The following is a 23,196-nucleotide window of genomic DNA, read 5'->3' on the forward strand; positions in this document are numbered from 1 at the left end:
TGCTGGTGTGCTGGTGGGCCTCTGTTGTGTATCTGATGGGCAGGAAGCTACACTGATCTTGTCCGATTGCTATTTAAAGATGGAATGTCTTATCAGAATGAGAATGTGTGGCTCTGAAAAGCCTTTGTCAGTATGAAAGCACGGCTGAGTGAGGATGCTCCTTCTGCAGGCAGAGGGCAGGGCACAGACAGAGAGTTCCTGGTGAGGGCCCATGAGAGTCAGGTGAGTGCCTCAGGCCCTTGCTCCACTCAGTGCAGCTGCTGCAATTCAATCACCGGGTGAGGGGTGCAACATAAACTGCATCAGCTAATAATTTTGGTGCTGATACAGGTCTACCAACAAAAGTGCTTTTTATCTGCTTATTGCTTTTGGAAAGGGTTTTTAGTGTACCTATAAGTAGCTTAGTTTCTACTGGACTGGCTGCCTTTACTCTGTTTAGCCAGAAGCCAGCACAGCTGTCATGGTAAAGGGCTTCTTGATTTGGCTTAGCACACACTGGGGCTGCACCCAACAGCAGCACTAGAAGATACGCTCCTGTTGCCAAAATGGAAAAGTAGAGAAGCAGTCAGAAGGAGGCATCAAATAGAGAAAGAGGCAAAGGAGATTGCTACTCTGCTACCTGTGCTGTACTGCAGTTAACTTAAGTGGGGGGAGGCAGCAGTGATCAGGGCACGGAAGAGTCAGAGGCTACAGAAAATTGCAGGCTGAAGGTAGCCATTCAAACCTGACCTCTTTTTTGAGGAAACCATAAATGCCAAACTATTCATTTACTTGTTTCTACTTTCTTGCTTTTTCAGGTACATAGATGACAGTGAGCTTTAAACAAAAGAGAGGGACAGAGCCTGTGAACAACGCAGGTAGTGACAGGCACAGCCAGCCAGCGTGGTTCACAGTAGAGCCCAAGCATGTAATTAATGCAAAATCCAACCCTACTTAGAGCAGATCGACTGGAGTAGTATTGTCATTTAACCTCTGAGAGCTTTCTCAGGCCGTAGTGGTGTCAGCTCTCTCTGGGCTTATTTATCTCAGTCATTAATAAGTCATCAGAGCCATTCAATTTCCATATGGGGATATGAGAGAAAGGCATGTCTGGGTGCTCCTTGCTAGTCAGAAAAGAAAGGCTGCCAAGGACGAGGAGCCCGAGCTGTGCACAGCAGGCAGAGATAGCTCTTTGGTCTCTGGATCACACTCAGATTCATTAGTTTCTGAATAAAAGCTGAAAAATGCGTTTATGGGAAGGGAGATGCGGGTAGCTGTAAGTCTGCATGCTTCCAGTATATAGTGAGCAGCTCAGAGCTGCAGCCTGTAAATAGATGCACATATTTAACCTCTGAGAAGGGCTGTAGCTGTCTGCTGGAGTACAATAAGAATAGTAATACTTACCATTTAGAGTGTGCTTTCTATTTTCAGAGCTGTGCCAGCATTAGGTATTTTAATGTAGCCTGGTGGGTAATCTAAGCTGGTGGGTCATGATAAGCTTTCTGATTTCAAAGTGGGGGAAGCACATCTGAGCAAGTCCCCTGAGTGAGAGGAGGCTGAGACCCTCCCTGTTCCGACTGCGGGTTCATGGCGTCTTCAGCCTCTCCCGGGAGAGGCTCTGGTGCGGGAGCTCTTCTCTCACATCTGACCACTGGAGCCCTCAGTAATTATAGCGGCATTGAAATTCCGGGCTAAAAACAGAAGTGTAGCATGTGCCTGTTCCCCATGTGATTCAGAAACCAGGAAATCGAAAGAGTCTGGCTGAGAGGAGTGCAAAGCCATAGACGCATCTAATATTTATCTCAAACCTGCTACGCCGGGGACTCGGAGCTGTCATCTACTGGAGCTGATTATGCATGCAGCAGCAGCGGAGCCTGATTGGGCGTAGTAGGACCTAAGGCGAGGGGGAGAGGGAGTGGGGAGAGAGTTGGGCTTGCAGCACCGAAATGTAAACAGTGGGAAGGCAGACGGAGCACAACGCCGGTGGGCGCCGAGCCGCGCGCCTCTCGCCCATTGCCCCCGGGCTGGATGAGCAGGGGCAGGCACGGCGGGCATCGCCTGCCTGTGGATATCCATCGGGGCTATCGGGATGCGCTAGCTTTCTCCGGCGCTGCAGCTCCGCCGTGCTCCGCACCGGGGCTCGGACGGGGCAATGGACATGAACATGAAGAAGTTCACGGTGCGGCGGTTCTTCTCCGTGTATCTCCGCAAGAAGTCTCGGTCGAAGAGCTCGAGCCTAAGTAGATTTGAGGTAAAATCCGTGTTAACTTTGTTATATGCAGCGAATACCGTTATGTGCTGCTGACAGAGATGAGAGAGAACGCCTGCGTTTGCTGCTGACATGGTAAATAGTTAGAGGTGGTCTTTCCCTAAAGCTGCTGATGCTCACACCTGACGTTCTTTGTTTCCGTGTAATTCAGGGCTTTTCCTCGGGAGCCTTCAATATGTTGCATAATATATTTAGTGCGTTGCTAAGGATCCTTTTATCAGCCTGGCACAGGGGGAGGGAGCTGATTCAGGACATCATGAAGTTGTGGGAAATACTTACGGATTCACTTAAATTAGCACAGATGGCACCATGACTTGCAATAGCCTCATATTTTAATCTTCCTCCCCTGCAAACATATCATTACTTTTCAGTGCTAGATTTCCAAATAATTAATCAATTTGCTAGTGTCTTGCACGTCTATTGTATGCAAGATAGAGGTTTTCTTGCTTATTTTTCCATGGATTCTGGTGCTTACACAGATTCTTGCGTTCATCTTCTCTTTATGCATCCCGGTTTTGTTTGTTTGTTTGTTTTTGTTTTGTTTTGTTTTTGTTTTTAAATTTATTTATTTTGCTGTAAGAAGTTGTGTTCTTCAGAAGCGGGGGAGCAATGTCAAATTAAACCTAAAATGGTTTGGCAGCATCAGGAGATAAAAAGCAGTTCAGGTTGGAGTTATTGGCAGATAGGAATGTGTGAATGGGGGAGAAGCAGGATTTCTGCCTCCCTTCCTTGAACCATTGTTCTTCAGCCCTATATTTGGAGCTGCGAACAGTCGGCAGGAAGTGAGATCAATCGAATAAATGTCAGTTTTATTTATGTTGTTCACTTTATCATTGCAGATGATCTGCAACCTCTGCATTAAAATAAAGGTGGATGCGGCCTGATTCTCCTCTGGCACACATTTGTTTTACACTGGTGTACTTCAGCTGACCTCCAAGGAGTTACTCTGATTTGCACCGGTGTTCCCAGGAGGAGGATTAGTCTCATGCTGCGCGAATACATTTTAAAATGTTACTCCCTTAGTGTCCTATTTAAAGCAGTAGGTAATTGTCTAGACATAAAGTTCTTCATATGTCATTGCTTAAGCAGGACAGGAAAAAAAGCTGAGTTTGAGACTGATCTTTTATTCTTAACTCTTTAAAATCAGTTTCCTTGAAAAACAATTGGGTAAGATGTACCTAACTTTGATTTTGTTTGTTGGGAAGTCACGCTATGTATTTAAAACAAACAAATAAATGAAAGTTGCCGTCAGTTGATCAAGCTTCCTCCTTTCACCGGCCCTAATTATTTGAGGAAAAAGGGTTATGAACCCCCAAATTGCAAAGTCTATGCTGACAGAGATATTCCCTGTAACGCATTATAAATTTACCAGGCTGGTGCTCTGGCAGAGCCAGCAGAAAGAAGAGTTTCGGAGTTGCATGAAGGAGTTCTCTTGTGACAACTGAGGCTGCCAGTGCCAGAGTGTGATGCTGGAAGGGGAAGAGGGGTCTTTGAGACAGTGGAGTCCTACCAGACCTCATAGCTTGTCATTCGACAATGCCATAGTTTGAGAGAAACAGCTTTCACCATACTGAATATTTAACTTGCTGAATAATTGATATTCAATAATTCAGTATCTATTGTATTGTTTTTCCTTAGGTGGGTTGTCCTACACCAAATTTATTTTCTAATCTTTAATAATTTTAAAGTAAGTTGCTTTGAGAAACATCCTGATGTGTACCCTGCTGCACATGTAAGTTCAGAACATTGCATTCGCTTCTCCCCTCTCTCCCTTGACTTGGCAGTAATAACAAACTTTATGCAAAGTAATTCAGCGTAATAAAGCAACAGGGAATAGAGATTGTTTCAACCAGGAAGAAAAAGCAATTCATGAAATCTCTTCTTCTATTTTAAGTGTGAAAATCATCAGAGACATTCCTACTTAGAGGGGAGAAAACTAAACATGAACATCAAGCCTCCTCTGGGGTTCCTATCCCTGAGTACTTTTGTGTTTAAATTTGCAGCTGTGGGCTAATCAGTGTTCTATGGCCAAATAGAAAGTGCAAAGAAGTCTACTAGTAGAGAGATCTTCAGAAGTCAGAATATTCTTCATTCCTAATTGGTAGATATTTTACAGAGGCAATAAAAAGACATGGGTGATTACTTCATGAAGTGAGTAAAAAAAAAAAAAGGGAAGAATTTTGGAGAGAACGCACGTGGCATTGCTTTTCTTAGCTTATATACCAGGTGGAAGTTATGTGTTGGTAGACAACATTTAAAATTTGTAACAGGAATGCTGTTTCTAAGTTGTGGAGGATTTTCTCTCGGTGTTCTTTTTGAAGGTTGATGGAAAGGGCTGAAGGCTTTAGGATAAATATTCCTGGATTCAATCAGTTGAAATTTTAAAAATACCACTGTAAGAATAGCTTCAAAATAATGTAATATCAGTTGTTAAAATAATAGGATTGGTTAATTTTTCTACTGTAGTATTTTGCTTTAAATTGAGTTGTAATGAGCTTCATAACTTAGAGAACATGGATATAAAAGTAGAAAATGACTTGGCAAATCACAGCTTGTAGTTTGACCTTTCCTTAGTCATTTCATATGCCAGTATAATTGCTGTATCTGAGACAACAAGATCATTGCCCTGCATAGATGGCTAAGTTTCACACAGTCCTGCTAAAGAAGGCAGAGCACACCCTGATGAAGAAGATATTGCAAGGATTTTTGTTTCATCTTGCCTAAAATGTATGCCATTTTGATTGTTCTGGGAAGACTTGGCCAAAATTTGAACTTCTTTGGCTGCACTTTCATGTTTCAGTTTGTTATTTTTCAATATGGCCTGCATTGCCCTTCATTTATAAGGCATCTAGTGATGTAATTTTATTAAATGCACAGAGCCAAGTTCTACCCTTCTGCGTGCACGCAGAATTCTTATTGAAGTCAGCTGAAAATCCAGTGAAGTCAATGGGAACTGCATGTGTGCATCCGAGAGAAGGGCTTTGTTTATGGTTCTTGCTGAGTGTTGATGAACGTGAATGTGAAACCACCAGGAGAAAGTACACACAGCATGGCTATACTAAAGACTTTGAGCCCCAGTAGTATGCATTTACAGCAGTGAGCAATATTCCTTCATTTATAAATTGAAAATGCACTATGCCATTTCAATAAGCTGGAGAAAAATCTAAGCATGCAAATAATTCGATTATATTTATTCCAGTACGCAGAAGCCTTTCTTGCTTTTTTGTTTTGTTTTGTTTTTATTTTAGTTTTTTTAAGGAAATGCCCAATTAAGCGTTGCCATTAACGCTTTTTGGAGATTTTTTTTTACTTTTGCTCTTCTTGTGTATTTTTAAATTTTTATTCTTACTCCTTAATGGTTTTAATTCTTGTTTTGTCTTACTGCTAATGGTGAATCTAAATTCTACTTGGAGTATGTGCAGGATTTAGAGTCCACCAGAGCTTCAAATTAATTTGAAACCTAGTGTCTGTCATCATAGCCACTTGTGAGAGGTGAGACCCCTAGTTGGTGACTGGAATGTGGTCCTTCTTGGGTTCCACAGCTGTTGCGTAAGGAGTTGACACAAGACTATGAAGTTAGGTAAGGAGTAGTACAGCAGGACTGGCACTGGATTTATAATACTGTTATGAGAGATGTTCTTCTTGAATTCTGATTTCCCGCTGGCTGAAGTTCCAGCAGCTTTAGGAAAATATTCAGTAAAAGCTGAACTAGACATCTCTGCACGCTGGGCTGGAACAATGCTTCCCTTGCAAGCACTTGTGAACTCTTCTACACTTGTCCGGCAATACCATTCTTTATCAGTAGTGCCTCTTTTATTCTGCCTTCTCTTTTTTGCTTTTATAGATAATCATCTTTCAGTCAAGTACTAGAAAGAGGCAAGCTAAAGAACAAAGATGAGAATTAGCAGCCCAAGATGAACTCTACAAGTTGCAAGTCCTGAAGTGGCTTTAGGACATTTTTTTTTTCTTGGTAATTACAATCTCTGCGATGTGCGTCTTTGCTACAGAAGTTATCAGGGCCATTGTAGTCTGACTTCCCCAGCTGCAGACAAGACTTTTACGAGGAAATGCTGCAATTCTTGTAATCTTGCATTGCCTGGCTAGGGGGAATGAGAGCACGTAGTCCGTCAAATAGGGTCACTTTGAGGAACCAGGAAATCTTACTTTTGAGTTCATTTTTATGACTTGCTGTGTCCTTACACACAGCTAGACCTCTGTTCCCCATGCTCTCCATTTTTAAGATGGAAATGATGATGACTGTTCAAATTCTTTAGCATAAGTCTACCTACTTAAATTGGGTTTGGTAGTAAGAGAGTGCACATCAGTGAACACGTAATGAAGAAATGACTCCTCCATTTCCCAAATACTTCTGACTTTGTTTCAAATAAACAGTATGTTGTACATCAGACCTGCCATGTTCTCCTCCCACCAAGTCTCAAATTAACAAAGCTGAGCTGCAGAAAAAGAAAATTAAACAGGTACACCACAGGAAGAACATAGCAAAAATAGAGCTAGGAGAGATCTAAAAAGCCTCATTCTGAACCTTCTCTCCTCCTCAGAAAACATCAGCTGTAGCTAAACCAAACATGTTTGATTGTTTCTTAAAGACTTCCCACAGTAAATGCCACGTAGCATCCCTAAGAAGCATGTTTCACAACGTTATCCTTAGTTTCTGAGAGCTTTTCTAATGTTTAATATAGGTATTATGGCAATTTAAGCCTGTGTCATCTTTTCCTACTCACTGCAACTGAGAGACAGATTGTGTTTTTTGCTTTGCAGCAGAATTTTTATGCATTTAAATGCTTTTTAGGTCCCCTTTATCAGTCTTTGCAGTAGGATGGGAAAAAAAAAATGTTTTTCCTCCTTCCTGAAAGTTAACTTGACCCTCACTATGAGAAAGATATCGAGGTCCTGGAGCCTGTCCAGAAAAGGGCAATGAAACTAGCTAGGGATCTGGAGCACAAATCTTATAAGGAGGAGCTGAGGGAACTGAGATTGTTCAGTCTGGAGCAGAGGAGGCTCAGGGGAAATTTAAGTATTCTCTAAAACTGCCTGAAAGGAGGTTGTGATGAAGGGGGTCTCTTCTTCCATGTGACTAACAAGAGGATCAGAGGGAATGGCCTCAAGTTGTGCCAGGGGAGATTCAGATTGGACGTTAGGAAAAATTTCATCTCAGTAAGAGTGATCAGGCATTAAAATGAGCTGCCCGTGGAGGTGGTGGAGTTGCTGTCCCTGAAGGCATTCGAGAAACATTTAGAAGTTGTACTGAGGAATGTGGTTTAGTGGGAAATATAGGTGGTAGGTGGATGGTTGGGCTTGGATGATCTTGGAGGTTTTTTCCAACCTTGGTGATTCTATGATTCTACGACTTTCAAGCATATGACCCTGTGCCAGTCTAAGCAGCATTGTTTGCATATGAAGGAAAGGAAGACCTTCTTCTAATGGCCTCTTTATTTCAAGGGACCCTATCTTGTCAAAGACCAATTCAAATTGTTACTTTATGCTCCATTTCCACATGTAAGAGTCTGCATGATGTCTTGATCTGATGGTATTTGGCATGCAGTCCAGAAATGATGAATCCTGTCCATGGACTCTATCACATTGATTCTGATATGTCACATGATTGAATACAGGCTATAATCACACACCCAAGGTCCAAGTCTGTTTGGATATAGAGCAGCGGTCTGATTGCTTTGTGTAACACAGGATGTCTTCATTTGATTGTGAAACGGATCCTGTATGATCAGCTGATAGACCGTGTGCTTGCATGCCTTATGTGGCTGGTGATAACAGAGCAGTATGGTGAGCTCGTGTTGGATTCTGACCATGAACACATGACACAATGAATGAAAAGGGGAGGCCAGTGCCTCTCCACTATGTCTTTGTGGCAGATAATGCCTGGAATATGTGGGTGTGGATGTTCAGGAGGACAAGATATCTGAACCTGCTGAACAGGTTGGAAGCAGTAGCTGAGCCCCTGCCTAGCAGTAATTTGGAGTAAATTGATTTTATGCAAGTGGAAAATATGTAATTTTGTTTTAGATTTTACCTCTCAACATTATGTCCTGTCTGACCCTGTAGCACAAAAAGTCTGCTTCGGAGAACTGAATTCTCCTGTGCTTATTTTTATTATCAATTACATTTGAATTGTCTTTTTTCCTGCTAGTCTCAGGAGAAGATTAGTTTTTTGTGTGCTTTTTGCATTTGTGTTCTGGAAAAGTTTGGCGAGTAAAATAGAAATCTGAACAAAAAAACCCCTTATGTTTATTTACCAGTTATTCAAGTAGAACTATTTCTAATCTAAATATTTGCTAGCCATTTCTTTTTATTCACTTAGCAAGAGTTATAGGGCCTCATTTTGTGATGGTTCTGTAAAAGTATTTGATGTTAAGAATGACCCACTGTACTGTAGGGAAAGCAGCAAGTAGTACTGCAATCAGAAGTGTGTGTGATGCCATCAGCTCTTACCAGTTATGTTTTTGCTTCTTGAAGAACAAAGTCACAGGGAGTGGAAAAGAACTGAAACATCGAATCTATCTTCTAACTTCTTAACTGACGATGTGTAAGGAAGCAAACAGTGCATGTATTCTGGGTCTTTGCAGACAGCTATCATTCACAGAAAGGGAAATACTTCCCAGGCTATTGGTTTAGGATGTGAGCTCCCTCACCAGGGGCATGCAAGGCATGCCTTTGGAAGACTGAAGGGAACCATGTGAGGGGAATTAGCTGTGAAATCTCTCTCACTGCATCTCATGGTGTATCAATACTTGTAATCAATAAAATTATAGGATGTCTTGGGCTGGAATGGACATTAAAGACCATCCAGTTACAACCTGCTGCTGTAGTCAAAGCTGCCACCCACCAGATCAGGCTGCCCAGGGCCCCATCACCCCATCCAGCCTGGTTTTGAATGTTGCTAGAGATGGGGCATCCACAACATTTATGGGCGACCTGTGCCAGTGCCTCACCACCCTCTGAGTAAAAAAATTCCTGCTAGCATCTAATCTAATGTCGGAATAAAGTTGTGTGAACTCTTTACCACTGTTTTGAGAACTATTATTTCAGAGTTTGAACTGTTTCAGTACATGGAGTGTTACAGTTTATCTAGTTTAAGTAAGCATCTGCTGTCTGTGGATTGATGTAATGTGTGATCAGAGTTAGGCATGAAAGGACCCCTACTCCTGGCAGACAATGCAGTGGGGCTTGGTAGAATGTGTTCCCCTGGAACTGTTGCCTGCTGGGACAGCAGCCTAGTGGCTGCCAATAAGGCAACTGGAGATTGTTTAACTGCCCTTACCCTTTCTTCCTCCTTCTTTGCTGTGGTACTGGTGCCATGCCTGTAGAATTGGGCAGTCTAGGCTTGTGAACAGCCTGTATTTAATTTGCCTAAACGTTCTGAAAATACTGCCAACATCAGCATTTTGGCAGAACTGCTTTCACTGTAGGATGTAGGAGGGCCTTGAGCCCTCCTCTAGCTGAACACCAGGAGTCTACACAGGCTTCTGTGTGCAGTGTACAGTGAACAAACAAGGTGGTCATAGTGAGAACAGTGTATTACAGAATGTGCTCTAAGACTGAGCCTTTTTGGGAATGGCAAAAAAGATTTGTTCTTGGCATCTATCAGTCCTGCCCATCCCAGAAGATGGTACTTTGGTCCAACACTTCGACAGAGAAATAACCACTCTGGCTTGTTCACTAAGAGGCCCAACACATTATATAATTTATACGCGAACTGGCAAGAACTGATAGAAGACATGAAAGAAAGCATCTGTAAGATGCATATGATTACGTAAGTAATTTTGCTTAAAAAAAAATAAGCGAAAAGCCTAGGTGACTATTTGCTTTTCTCAGTCAGGGAGTTTTTTTTTTCCTTTAGTGGAAATTACTGTTGTTTTACTAGTGAGTAACAAAGAAAATCCTGAAGCTATTCAAGTCCTCTCCACTTCCACACTGAGAACAACTCACAGACAAATTTTGTCACTCTGGCAGATATGTTTGTCTCCAACTTCTGCATCAGCATGTCTCCATGCCTGCCTTTCCTGCACAAGACAATGCCAGTCTGTAGCTAGAAAATGTCTGGGACTGCAAATGAATGTTGTAATTGTGTACATCTTAAAGTCATCTGTCTAAATATGTTAAAACCTGTTTACTTGCTAGCCTACACAGTATCTACTTAAATTCTATATGATTATGCATTGAAAACAGTGATTTGAAAGCAAGGCTTTATATTAGATTATTTCTATGAGGCAGTTCAAGACCATTTCATATAACTGAACTTGAATTTTTGACTACTAAATGCATGCAGATGTTAAATAGTACATTTTTCAGAAGTTTTTTTTAATAACATTCCATTATGTTGAAAAGACAGGCTTTTCCCTGGCAAGTAAAATCACTGGTCTTTTGAAATGAACTCAACATTTTACTAAATCAGTACTATCAAGATACCTAAACCAAGACATTTTCTAAATATGTACAATTATCATATAGTGTCGATACAAAATAAATTGAAAGCGTTGGCATTTTCCAGCCAACATTTTGCAGAGCCTTAATTTGAACAACTTTGTGCATCTCTGAAGGTGATGCAACTGTCCTTATTTTCCAGATTCTCATACCACAGGGAGTTACCTTTTTCTTTGAATATGGTAACCAGTGGAATAGTCACAAGAGGAGAAAAAAGTATGTTAGTTAATCTTAGCTCTTCTTTCTTCATTCTGACATTTTTCCTTGAAGTCCTGCTTCTAAAGGTGGAACTCCATGTTTAGACTTAGTCAAGAAGTAGGTGGAATTTGTGCCAATCCACACAGAAAAAGTGCTGTGTTATGTAGAGTTAGGAAAGTCATAGAAGAAGCATGTATCAGATAACGCCTTTCAGTCTCTGCCTTGTTGCAAAGTTGTCTGGTTTATGATGCCTGTCAGTCTGAGGTAATATAATCCACTGTCCTGAAAGTTTAAATAAAAAAAATATATATATATTGTCATATCATACTGTATTGAACAGCAATGCTAGTAAGGATGATGGGCAGCAGAACTTGTGCCTGCACAGGATATGGAGATAGCATTTACTTGCTTTCCCTCAGTTTCACCAGTGCAATTATAGCAGCACCCAGGCGTTTTCTTTTTCTTTCTTGCTGTTGTCAGTGCCACCAATGCTTTAGGATCTTTCCTTGCACGGTAGAGCAATTCAGTCTGTATTCACTTATCTATGATAACAGTTTTCTGGAAAAAAATAAAATAAAATAAATCTTATGGTATTTATTACCTGATAGTGTGAAATGAGTTTCTAACAGCACTCTCAACGACAGGTGTGTGTAATCTTGCAGGCAAATTTATTTCCTAGTTTGGAAAATCCACACGGAACCTTAGGTTCTAAGGACCTTAGTCCTCATTAGCAGCAATGAGGACTGTTGCTTCCATCCAAAACATGCACTTCATGTAGTCAGCTGGAAAGTAGTCATTTTATTCTGATTGACTTTTTGAAAATATTCTTTCAAAATATCAGGATAAAGTTCACAGGCTAATTTACTTTAGACGATTGGTATCATTCTATTAAAAAGTGTAAATATATTTAGAAAAATCATGGGAATGATGCCAGCTACCTGTTCTTTTCCTGCTTGGCTTAAGCGTTTTTTCATTCTGTAACAGGCTTATAAAAGAAACCATAACAATCATTTGATTTATACTTGTATTTAAAGAAATGCTATAACAGGCAGACATCTGTAAAGCTATAGCAGGAGTTGTTCTTGTCTTTTTATGGAGGGTTTTCCCTAGGGTTGTAAGGAAAGTCTTAAGTTTTGGACTCAGTATCTCCATCTCTCTCATAATACATGTTCAAATCAGTAGATTAAAAATGTAATCATTTCTAATACAATCTTGGACATTTCAAAAACAGCTTTTTGAAGAACTTTGTTTACAAAAAATGAGTCGGTCTTTTGATTCCTCTCTTTACCGTTTGTTTTCTTATTTATCTGTTTAGTTTTTTCCCCTGCTTCTTCTTTAGTGTATATCCATTCCTCCCCATTGTTTTCCACACGCACAAATATTGGTGATTATAATCCACCTCTAGGGAACTGTGAGCATGCCAAACAAAATTTAATGTGCTATACAGGCCACATCCAAAAGAAAGCTTGCCCTTTTCCCCTTTTTAAATTCCTTTTGCTAGCGTGACATTTGTGGGATTGAGACAGAAAGAAGAATAGCGTGTTACTCCTTGGAGTACTACTATAGTTTGCAAGCACTTCTTTATTGTTTTGGTGACCAGAATGTTATCACTACCTGGGTATTTGTATCATCTCTTCAGGGAAGGCATATCAACAACTCCAGTTTCCATCTTCCAGTTACTGAGGAGGAGAAATTAAGGTATTTTGCCTTCCTTTTATATGATTCTTTCCTCTTTGCTTCCCTATTGTAAAAAAAAAAAAAAAAAAAAAAAATGTTGAGGCCTTGGACATGCTATGCACTGATGTGTAGACTCCCATGACTGGACTACAGAAATGCGGAGTCCCACACACAGAATACATACCCTAAATTGTGGGCTCCTGGTATTGCTGAAACTTTCATTTTGCCTTCTCAGATGTTTCCTCTGTAAAGTAGCCATTCCGTTTTTTTCCCTTCTTTCAGTCATTCATCTGCTTTAGCTTTTTTAATTTACGCTTTAGGATCAGACAATGGGAATCGGATATTTTTTATTTTTCTTGCACTGACTCTGTTTTGGTACTTTCCACCCTCAATTTACTGAGGTAACTTGAGGGTCATCAGTGAAAACAAAGCTTTGTGCTGGAAATTGCTGAATCAGAGGACATATTCAGCTGAGTCTGGACAATGGCCAGACAGATCCAAAGCAAACCCCAAATACAGTGCTTATTACATATCTCAACTATCGCTCTCATATGTGTAGTCTTTAACTTATTTCTTTTCAAATGGCTCTACTTTCTGACTCTCCATAGCCAAAGCTACTAGGGAGCCCACTTACAGCACAGGCTCTGAGTGTATTGGTGAGGGTTTCATACCAATGACTTAACTCAGCTTCCAGCTGAGCATGAAAGTTTGTCTGGGATTTCAGCTCTATACAATACCATTTTTTACAGCACCATACTTAGTTTTTAAAGTAATTTCACTATGGCATCTACAGTAGCTATCTGCATTACCATTTTGCTTTTAATGCTGACCTTTTCCTCTGGTATGCGCCCTCTAGATTTTCTTTTGAACTTTGAATGAAAACCCTTGAAGTGAAAATCAGCTTTGGTCAATTGTCATTTCAGATGTGTGAATTCATGCAGAGCCTGATGGCTTTGCATGGTTTCTGCACAGTCATCATCATCCATCTCAACTGGAAGTCATAAGCTTGTTCATCTTGGGAATTTCATTACAGGTTTTGAAGAAGCCTGCATTAGTTTATATAATCATGATTTAAAAACAACAACAACAACAACAAACAAACCACAAATTTCTATTTATAGTATAGTATTCTGGTGACTAAGGGCTACTACTCCTTTTAAATTTGCTATGCTTTAAAGCCTAAGACTCTCACAGTGCACCCTACGCAATTCAAAGCAAAATGAAAAGAAAATTCAAATTGCTGGTTTTGTTTGTTTTTGGAATCAGATCTGAAGAGGAAGAAAACTTGTATTACTATCATTGCGGCACTAAACATGTTACCAGAGTGGTGGTGGTGCTTATACAACAGTATTCATTCCTCCTTGACAACACCTGAGGTCTATCAGAATGCATGGGCATTCTACCATCATTGTAACTACTTTCCAGCTCCATTGCACCTGCCACCTTGTGACATCAAACTGCTTGTGAAAACTACACAAAATAAATATTCTCTTCTGGCTTTGACTTTATGTGGGTCTTTTAAGTGGAAACTGGCAAGCTAATTCTTATTGAATTGTATGTTGGAGATATTAACACATCTGCATCTGAAATCATATGTTCTGTACATATTGCTTTTATCTTGAGATTGTTAAATCTGGAAGTCTACTCATGTAAAGATTTCATCTATCTTTTTTCATTAAGAACAGTGCAAGGAAGTGGATTTAGAGCTTCTGAAGTTTCTGGTACACGAAAAGAGACCCATTCTACTGCATGCAAACTGAAATGTCAGATATTTGTATTGTTTCTCATTTACTTTTCTGAGACAGTAGTCTGTCTGTATGCTTTCTGTAGATTATCTGAAGGGAATTGCCTGTATGTGAGCACAGGAAATTACTGCAAATCTGAATTGTCGATTTAGATCCATTTTTAGCCAAGTGTTCTAAATTATACTTCTTTTTTTGTTGTTTTTTTTCCACCCTATTGTCCATTTGCCTTTGAACCATTCTACATTTAACAGATGTAGGTAGAACAGTGTTACTAAGGACACAATGTTCATATAAGATTCATGAAAATAGGCAATAGATCCTGCTAGTTCCATGAAATGAATGGCCACTAAAGAAGCCAAGCAGAAGGGAAGATGGCAGGAGAGAGGAAGAGATTGTTATAAGAAACTGGGTTTCCTTATTATGCTGTTTACAAATAGTTTCTGTGCTTCAAGGCCAGGAGGCAAGCTAGGATTATCTGTGAGGAGCATGTTTGGATTTGCTGCAGAAACAAGTGGATTAGTCTATTTACCTGTATAAATATTTAGGCTTAGAAATACTTATATCATAAAATTATTTATCTTGATACTGCGGCCTTTTAGTAATGCTCTCCTATAATACAAAATAAGCAGGCTCTTTCTTTTTAGCATTTCCACTTCTAATCTAATTGTTGAGGCAGAAGAAGTGACTAGCAGCAGTATTTTGTCAAGGTTATTGAGATGTTTTGAGGTAAGCAGTATGCAATATGGTGTGAGGTTGGTTTTCTGGAATCCGGGAGTCATTTTTTTGTTGAAGCATTAAGGTCGCTTGTTTTGAGCCACTTACAGTATGGTACAATGGGGGGAAAAATAGGTATCTTAATATAGTATATGGAGAAAAGGATTTACAGAACTTAATATAAAATGACTGATTTATCAATAGAATTATTATAACAATTGTATAAATGTAAATAGAAGCATAAGCTGCTAAAGTAAGAATATATTGGGGGAAAAACATAATGCATTATCTCACTAGATTTTAGAATACTTATTACAGAATTATAATTGAACACAAGCGTTTGCTTGAAACATCCTGTCTTGCTTGCTGATGATGACATGAATAATTCATTTATCTGGATAAAAGCAGAATTTAGATGTCTAGTAAGAGAGGCTTTGGAGTGTGCAGCAGAGAGTCCTCAGGCTCTCTGGAGCAAACAAGCCTGGGAAGTATATTAGAATATTGTTTTTTTACTTGTTCTGACTTTGCAGTAGTTATTACAATGTCTTATTTCAAACTTCTGTTGGACAGGGCTATACTTACACATGACCAGGTTGTTTAGATAGTTTGATGTCTCATATTTTCATGCTGAATAATCATGTGGGTCAACAGAGAATTTTGACTTTTTCTGATAGTTGTGCAAGAGCAAGGCAAGATTTCTGCACGGTTAGGCTGTAGAATTTCTAAATTTTTTTCAGTCAAGCCCTGATTGTATAATTGTGTCCCACAATCTGGAATTAAAACTGACCTGTTTTGTACAGTCTCCTTACCCTTTGCCTCTGAATTGAAGATGAGACATTTATGTGTACAGGAGAGACAGAGAGTAACACGGGCTTTACACTAACCAACAGGCACATCCTGTTGTCGGACACTATTCTGTAATTTGCAGTGAGGAGTACGTATGCAAATAATGCCTAGAGCTACTTTTACTCCTTTTTAGGACAATTTTTGAGCAAGATTCATATTATATAATATATAAGGAATACCTTGTAATTACAGCCATATTTTGTGTTTGTACATAAGAATTTATATGAATTATGCATGTAACAATGTGAATTCATATATTAATGCAGTTTTTCTGTGGAAAATGCTACTAAGAGGATTAGAGTTTGATCTCATAATACCATATACAACCTCTTATTGACTCAGAGCAGAGGTTTATTTAGTTCTGCTTGACACCAAACAGATTATCAGCTCAGGTTTCTGCTGCTGACATTCCTTTCAGACTGAAAATTACTGCAAAGTTCACTTCTATTTTTAATTCATGGAAATATCTCCTCAAAAGTAGTGCTGTATAATTTATTCTTAAAATTGTTTCTCTCTTTCAGGATCAACACTCCTCCTAAAGCAATTTTCAGGGCATGACTGAACAATTTCTGACCTTGTTCTTTCCCTTTTGTTCTCATGATCCAGTTATATTTCTAGATCATCTCCTGTCCTCACAGGTGTAGGCTTTTCCCTTTTGGTCTTTAAGAGGTTCTTCCGGCCACTGAAAATTGCTGCTGATGAAATCATCTTTTTGCTGGTTGCTTTGGATATATCTTCTGTTCTACACCTTGTAGGAATAAAGACCAGCTGAAGCCCATCCTGTATGCTAAACGACTTCCCTCTGTGTGTTTAAATATCATATAAACAGCCATTCCTGTCACTAACTGAAGAAACAAACTCAGAAAAGCGGTCACTGCAGTGCAATTTCCCAGAAATTTCTGTGATTCTTCTATTGCCATCATTTCCAATCTGCAGCAATTCCTGTTCTCCGTTCTTCTGGTGTCTTGCCAAAAGCTGTAGCACCTCTTGGTCAGATTTTATTCGTTAGTCATTGAGAACAGAACCTAATTCCTACTTTAGTCCTAAATACTTTTATCACCATTACACAGCCATTTTCTAACCTGCATCATTCACTATCTACTAGTGACACAACACCTAGCAAAATGTAATGTGAAATCCCCAGTGGAATACGCTTGTAGAACTTTTAGATCTGTGAAGTTTTACAGTTCCTTGAGCTTCTGCTTTTGTAGCAAGTTATAACAGGGAAGCCAGTGATTTTACCCAATGTTTGCCCTTAGCTGCTCATGCTGCCAATGTATTTATTGGCATAAAGACTAGGAACGTTATTGGTGGTGTATGATAATCAAGATTGTTTACATGACTATGATGGAAAAACTGTGGAGCAGAAATACAGACATTTCTTTTTATTCAAATCATGTATTTGTATGTTTGCTAGTGAAGTACTTGATTTCTCAGTGGTAAATAACACTTACAGGAGAGTATCTCTGCTATCAATCTTCCTTAGTGTTAGTATCTGTTGTATTTCACAACCAAGCCCTCTCTACATCCTGTGTTCATCAGCTAATAATTACTGGAATAAACTTGAAGACGGGGAATGCTCTGTGTGTTTGCTATGCAAATGTCACTCAGGTCAGATAGAGTCTCCCCACTGCATGCGCACTAGGATGCAGATCTTTGTTATCTCACCTTGATGGACCCAGGTGTTCTCGTTGGTCCTGATTCCTAATGTGTGGCAGCCAGCTTTCTCATTGGTCACTCTTGTAAACTTCTTGAGAACCAGCTTTATGCTTACTACCCCTCTGCTGAAGTGCTGTGTTTCAAGTATCTGACCAACCAACACTGAATTCCCCAGCAGTCCTTAAGTTCCCCTTTCCAAGTTTTTGTTGTGTGTACACCCTGGATTCACATTTGAGATTTCTGGTGTTTTGAGCAAAAGGACAGATGTTGTCAGGTTTCCAAACCCAAATTTTTTTCAATGTTACCATTGGAAAAAAAATGCATGGTGTCAGAAAATAAAAAGTGTGCATATGTTTCCTTGCTGTGCTTAGGTGTTCTTTGGCTTTGATCAGGTTACTTTAATGGGTTTTGTGGATTTATATTCAGATCTCTGTTTCTGATTAATCATAGGGAAAAGTTTTATACCCTACCCGATCCTGTATGCCTTCTCATCCCGATTACTCTTCTGAAAGGATATGTGTTCTAACCACATTGTTTCTCTTCCTGACTAGTCACATTCAACAATATCGCTCTCTGGAGGGATGTGTAAACAGGAAAACAACTAAATATAGATCAGAGAAAGAAAAGGAATAGAATGCAGCAGTATGCACAGAGAGAAGTGCTTAGACAGATGGTGTAGGGCCTAGAGGAAATCTGGAGAGAAAGAAGGAGACTTGAGAATGAACAACAGAGATGAAAAAAATCAGATTTACCCATGGTGCTACTAGTTCACAAGAGAAAGGAAGTGGATGGAACATCTCTCTGTTCCCTGGAGCAGCCTATAATAAGCTGAGTTATCATGAACAGAGAACAGAGGCTAAAACAGAGTTGAAACATTGTTTACTTGTAAGTATCTGCCCTCTTGGTCACAAGCTGGTCAGCAGAATGCCCTGGGGTGCTGCAGCTTGCTCCTGCTGATGATTTGCGTTTGTGGTAGGGAAGTGAGTCTCCCTGTAGGACAGAACAGGAACATCTGATGGAATGGAAAACTATGGGAAGTTTAGCATGATACTGCTTCAAACATCATCCTGCTTTGGTCTCCTAATATTTTCAGTTTGGTTCCCTTCTGTTGTATTAACAGGACTGACCCCAAGCAGTCCAAGGCACTACCAACAACAGGAGGAAGTGAAGGAGAGCCCTTCACCTATATTTCTCATTTGCAAACCCCCTGGCACTAGCCATCTCATTTCTTGCCCAAGTAGGACAGCATACACTGAGCATGGCCATTCACTTGCCCACACACACCTGGACCATCTGCAGTTAGGTTACCACTCTGCACAGCTCTTGAATGGCGTGAATGATGATATTGATGACTGGAGCCTTGGATCATTTACGGAAGGACTCTCAGGGATCTGGACAAATTAGGGTTGGATTCAAAACCTCCTGGTTGTTCCTTCTGCACTAAGGTGGCGTCTATTCCAAGTATAGGTTGTCTTTCTCTTTCCCAGCATCTTTCCAACAGATCTGCCTGTAGCAGGGGGTTGGAACTAGATGAGCTTAAAAGTCTCTTCCAACCCAAAACATTCTATGATTCTATGGTATGTACAGGCCAAATTTCTGGTTGTTGATGACCTCTTCTTGAAATTATTATGACGTATATATTTTTTTTTATATTGTAGAGTAATTTTACATTAGTTTCTCTTCTGTTTAATTTCAGTTACTCATATTTCTTCTTTAGGAACGCATTTGGGAAAAAAATATACTGATAGTAAATATCCGTCACATCCCATTTAATGTTTAGAAATACTGTTCATTCTGTCTTTTATTCTTTAAATGAGACATATGTTCATCTGAGAAAAGTTTTACTCTTGCTAGAACAAACATGAGAAAAATAAGAGAAAACTAGAGAAGCTGGAAAAGGCGTGGTTTTCTGGAAATGAAGAAAGCACATGGACAATGATATTATGAAAAATCATTTATAATACCTATTTGAAAATGGGGAATGATTCAGCTATAACTTTTTTTTAATTACAAACTTACTTAAAATATTGTTTTCATTTTTCTTTTTTTAATAAATAGAACATTGTTATAAGTCTGTTATTCATTTGGTTATAGAATGTTACTTGGATGAAACTGCATCTTATGTACACAAGTCTATGAAAGATTGAAGCAAGGGTCTTTGTGCTTCACTATTATACCAGTCTACCTTAAGTTTCAGATTTTCAGAAAGTGATCATAATATACACACTTAAGAGATTTACTGGATCTAGCCATTATATAATTAAAGTAACTTATCTTGCAGTGAGTAATTCAAGCCAGTCTCCAGTCTTGTATGTAAGTCAATGAAGCTGTGTACATGCTTGGTTTTAAAAGGTCTTTTAATCTTCCAGTTGGAGGATTAAAACATTTGTACAATTACTGATAAAATAGCATGAATATACTGCTGATCCTTTATAGCTAAGAGCTGCTACATCTTCCCATTTGTCTAATGTTTTTTTTTTTTTTTTTTTCAATCAATGAAGGTATCTGAGAATTTGGACGCATTAGTGTTTGTTGTGATGATGAATATTTTTAACAGCACTGATCATTATATATGTTTGACCCGTGTTAGGCAAGGATTAACAAGAATGTAAATGGTCAAGAGTTTGTAGAGTAGTTTGTGATTTTAAGCCAAATTAAGCTTACTGTTATACGCTGCAAACTGCATTTTTGGAGCTCAACGTGTCAGCTTGTATTCTGTAATATCTTATGTGACTTTAAATATTATATATTTATGTGAGACTGTAATTCAAATGAACAATCAGTTTTAGCCTTTAGTTTCTATACCTAATGCAAATGTACAATGCTGCAGATTTTCCACTGCCCTCCTCTGCTTTTACCAGTTCTGGTTTCTGATGCTATCAGCAGTCTTGCTGCAGTCCCTGGATATGCACAGGTGTATGCACAAATTCACACGTGTGCATGCATATCCATCTCCCCTATCTTACCTATGCTCCTAATAACTCATGTCACAGATTCTAATATCTGTCCCCAGCTGGGAATCAGCAGGCACCCCAGGCTGACTGCCTTGATCTGTGGCATGACCCTTGGGCACTCTCAAGAAGAGGCTGAGATGTGAGGAAGGAACGAGGAATTACAAACTCTTTTCTTCTTAAGATGTTTTGCCACACGAGAGGTATAAGAGAAGCAGCTAGCTTTCAGTTGAGTTGAGAAGCCTATTCATAGACTGGGGCTGCTTTATGTTGGTACCAGTAGTTAAGTAAGAACAGGATATTGCTGTGCTGCTGCATTGACTGGAGAAATGGAAAATGCCCTGAGGACTCTATATGTAGTGCATGTGGTTGATAGGCTGGGATTAGGAGTGTGAGGGGCTGCAGCAGAGGAAGTTCAGCACAACTCGAAACTGTCAGAGATGTGGTGCTGCTTGTGTTGCTGTGGTTATGTTGGAAGAGAGGAAGGCTTCCTGAGGAATAAATCCAAAATGAGAGGAGAAGAGAAGGTGGCAGGAGGAAAGGAGGCCCAGTGAAGTACAAGGCAGAGAAACAAGAGAGCAGAGAGGGACAGAGCGAACAAACAATTGTAAAAGGATGAGCAACTTGCAGAAGCGTACATGGTTCTGTATGTGTGGGGAGAAACAAAACAAAACACCACAACCTTGTTCTGACTGTTCTGGTAGCTGTTGCTGCCAGCTGGTTTTATACTCTGCACATCTTGGTCCCCACCTCTGTTCTCCCCAAGGTGCAGTGTGGTGAATCAAAACTGCTAATTACTGCTGTAGATGAAGGGTTTGTGCTGAGGAAAGCTAATACCTTTTGGTGTTTAGTTTTGCTTGGAAATCCTGTAACAGATAGCTACTTCACAGATCATCCTTTTTTCTTGCATAGCTATGCTGGGCAAGTCCAGCAATGAACATGTAGCTTGAACTAGTGGTGTTCCGAAGGAATGCATTAAACATCTTTCTGAGAGAAGGAAGCAAAACCAACAGAACGGGGGCTTGCCCAAGTTACATCTGTGTACCAAGCATCTTTTCTTTTTTAGTGGTCACAAATGACAAACCTAGGACAGCAAGACCTTACTGTTTTAGACCAAGCCTAAAACACCGGTGACGCAAGCCAGCAAACTTCATGTCTCATTTTCAGTACTGTCTTTTCCAAGTTAATTTTGCTGTTTGTAGCTCTCAGCAGAGCATCACTGGCAGACTGCCATTTAAGATTTTAAGATCTTTATTAAAAGAAAAAATCCACCCCTTACAACATAAACTACATTGTCATTGGGCTACAACAGTGATGTAGAAAACAGCACCAACATGATGTTACTAAGTTGTTATCCATGTCTTTTTCCAGATAAAGTTTTTATTATTCTGATTTTAACAAAAAGTTAATCCTAAAATATCACTTGCACTTCACTTTTTACACAATTCATAGGCCTTGCATTTCCTAAACTTGAAAATGAAAGCAAGTCAATAGATATGATTCTATGTTATATATCTATATTTTACCATCAGACTCCATTGTGTTAATTTTGTTAGGTGAAATGAGTCCAGAGACTTAAATGGTCGTTTGCTAAGGCCATTAACTATTGAGAATGCATGGCCCATGTCAGTTTCTCCGAAGCTGCTGTGTTGATACATATAGAGAAGTGAAAGAAACTGTGGCTCTATTGCTATAAAGAATCAAAGACATGCAAAAAAACCTGATTCTGTATTTAACTCTTCAGTAATGGTATCATTTACTACAATTACTGCCATAGTTCTAAAAAGTAATGCTATTCCTTTCCAAACGAGTTCTACTTACTTAAAAATATGTTGCAATATCACTTCATTTGATGGCATGCTTAAGCAGGGCCTTCAACATCGTATTTGGGTCTTGAATTTAAAATTGTAACATACGTTTTCAGGATGTAAGCCAATGTTACTTGCTGAGACAAGGCTCCATTTAATGTGGAATATAAAAGCAATACTGTAGAGTGCAATGAAAGATAAAGCTTAAGGTTTAGCTATTAAAGCTTAGTTCCAAAGACTTGAGTTCCTGGGCTGATGTGATGACCTGCTAGATTGAGTTTCCATCCAAAAGGAACTTTTTGTTTGCTCTTGTGTTTGTGTAAACTGTATAAAATAGCAATAGCAACCTACAGATGCATGCATGCTCCCAGTCCTGAGCTTATAATGCATGTGAATTTCCAGCTGGATGCAAGTCAATAGGCATGTGATAGTAAATTAAATCTTGGTACCAAATAACATTCCAAAATACAACTTGGAAGAATAAGTCATTTTTCTGAGCATGAGATAAACACAGAAGATCAATTTTCTATTGGAATTATATATGGCAATGTTCCAGTGACAGTTTTTCACTGGGCTGCCCAGGCAAATGATTCAGGGGTGGCATGTGAGCTGGTTGCTGTAAACACTATGGACTATGTTCTTCTAGACTAGAATGTGAAAAACTAGGAAACTTTTCCAAGTGCTTTTAGTGAGCTGTGATTCTCTGAGCTCTATCTCTGTAGAGTCATAGGATCTATTATGTCACCTGAGCTAAGCATTAACATGGAGAAGTCTAAGAGTAACAAACAGCGCACTTATGTGAACAAGAAAATATTCCACTGTTGGGTGCTGTTTTACCAACAGTTAACGTAAAAGCCTAATGCATCCTCTTCCTGATAGTTTTGTCCCCT

At 39.5% G+C, this 23,196-nt stretch overlaps 1 protein-coding gene across 3 annotated transcripts in view; it reads left to right on the top strand.

Annotated features, from left to right (window-relative positions):
* RPS6KA2 (ribosomal protein S6 kinase A2) overlaps window positions 1-23,196 on the top strand; it is a 265,454-nt gene that overhangs the window by 104,363 nt on the left and 137,895 nt on the right. Inside the window, exon 1 of one of the 3 annotated variants that reach the window (XM_010707087.4) lies at window positions 1,721-2,230. The exons of the other annotated variants lie outside the window; for them this stretch is intronic. Within the exon in view, the coding sequence (XP_010705389.1) occupies window positions 2,132-2,230 (99 nt within the window). The 5' untranslated portion in view covers window positions 1,721-2,131. Of the gene's footprint in view, window positions 1-1,720; window positions 2,231-23,196 lie in introns of those variants that run through there. 3 annotated transcript variants of the gene reach the window in all.

This window comes from Meleagris gallopavo, chromosome 2 (genome assembly GCF_905368555.1).
Source record: "Meleagris gallopavo chromosome 2, MGAL_WU_HG_1.1, whole genome shotgun sequence".
Classification (NCBI taxonomy): Eukaryota; Metazoa; Chordata; class Aves; order Galliformes; family Phasianidae; genus Meleagris; species Meleagris gallopavo.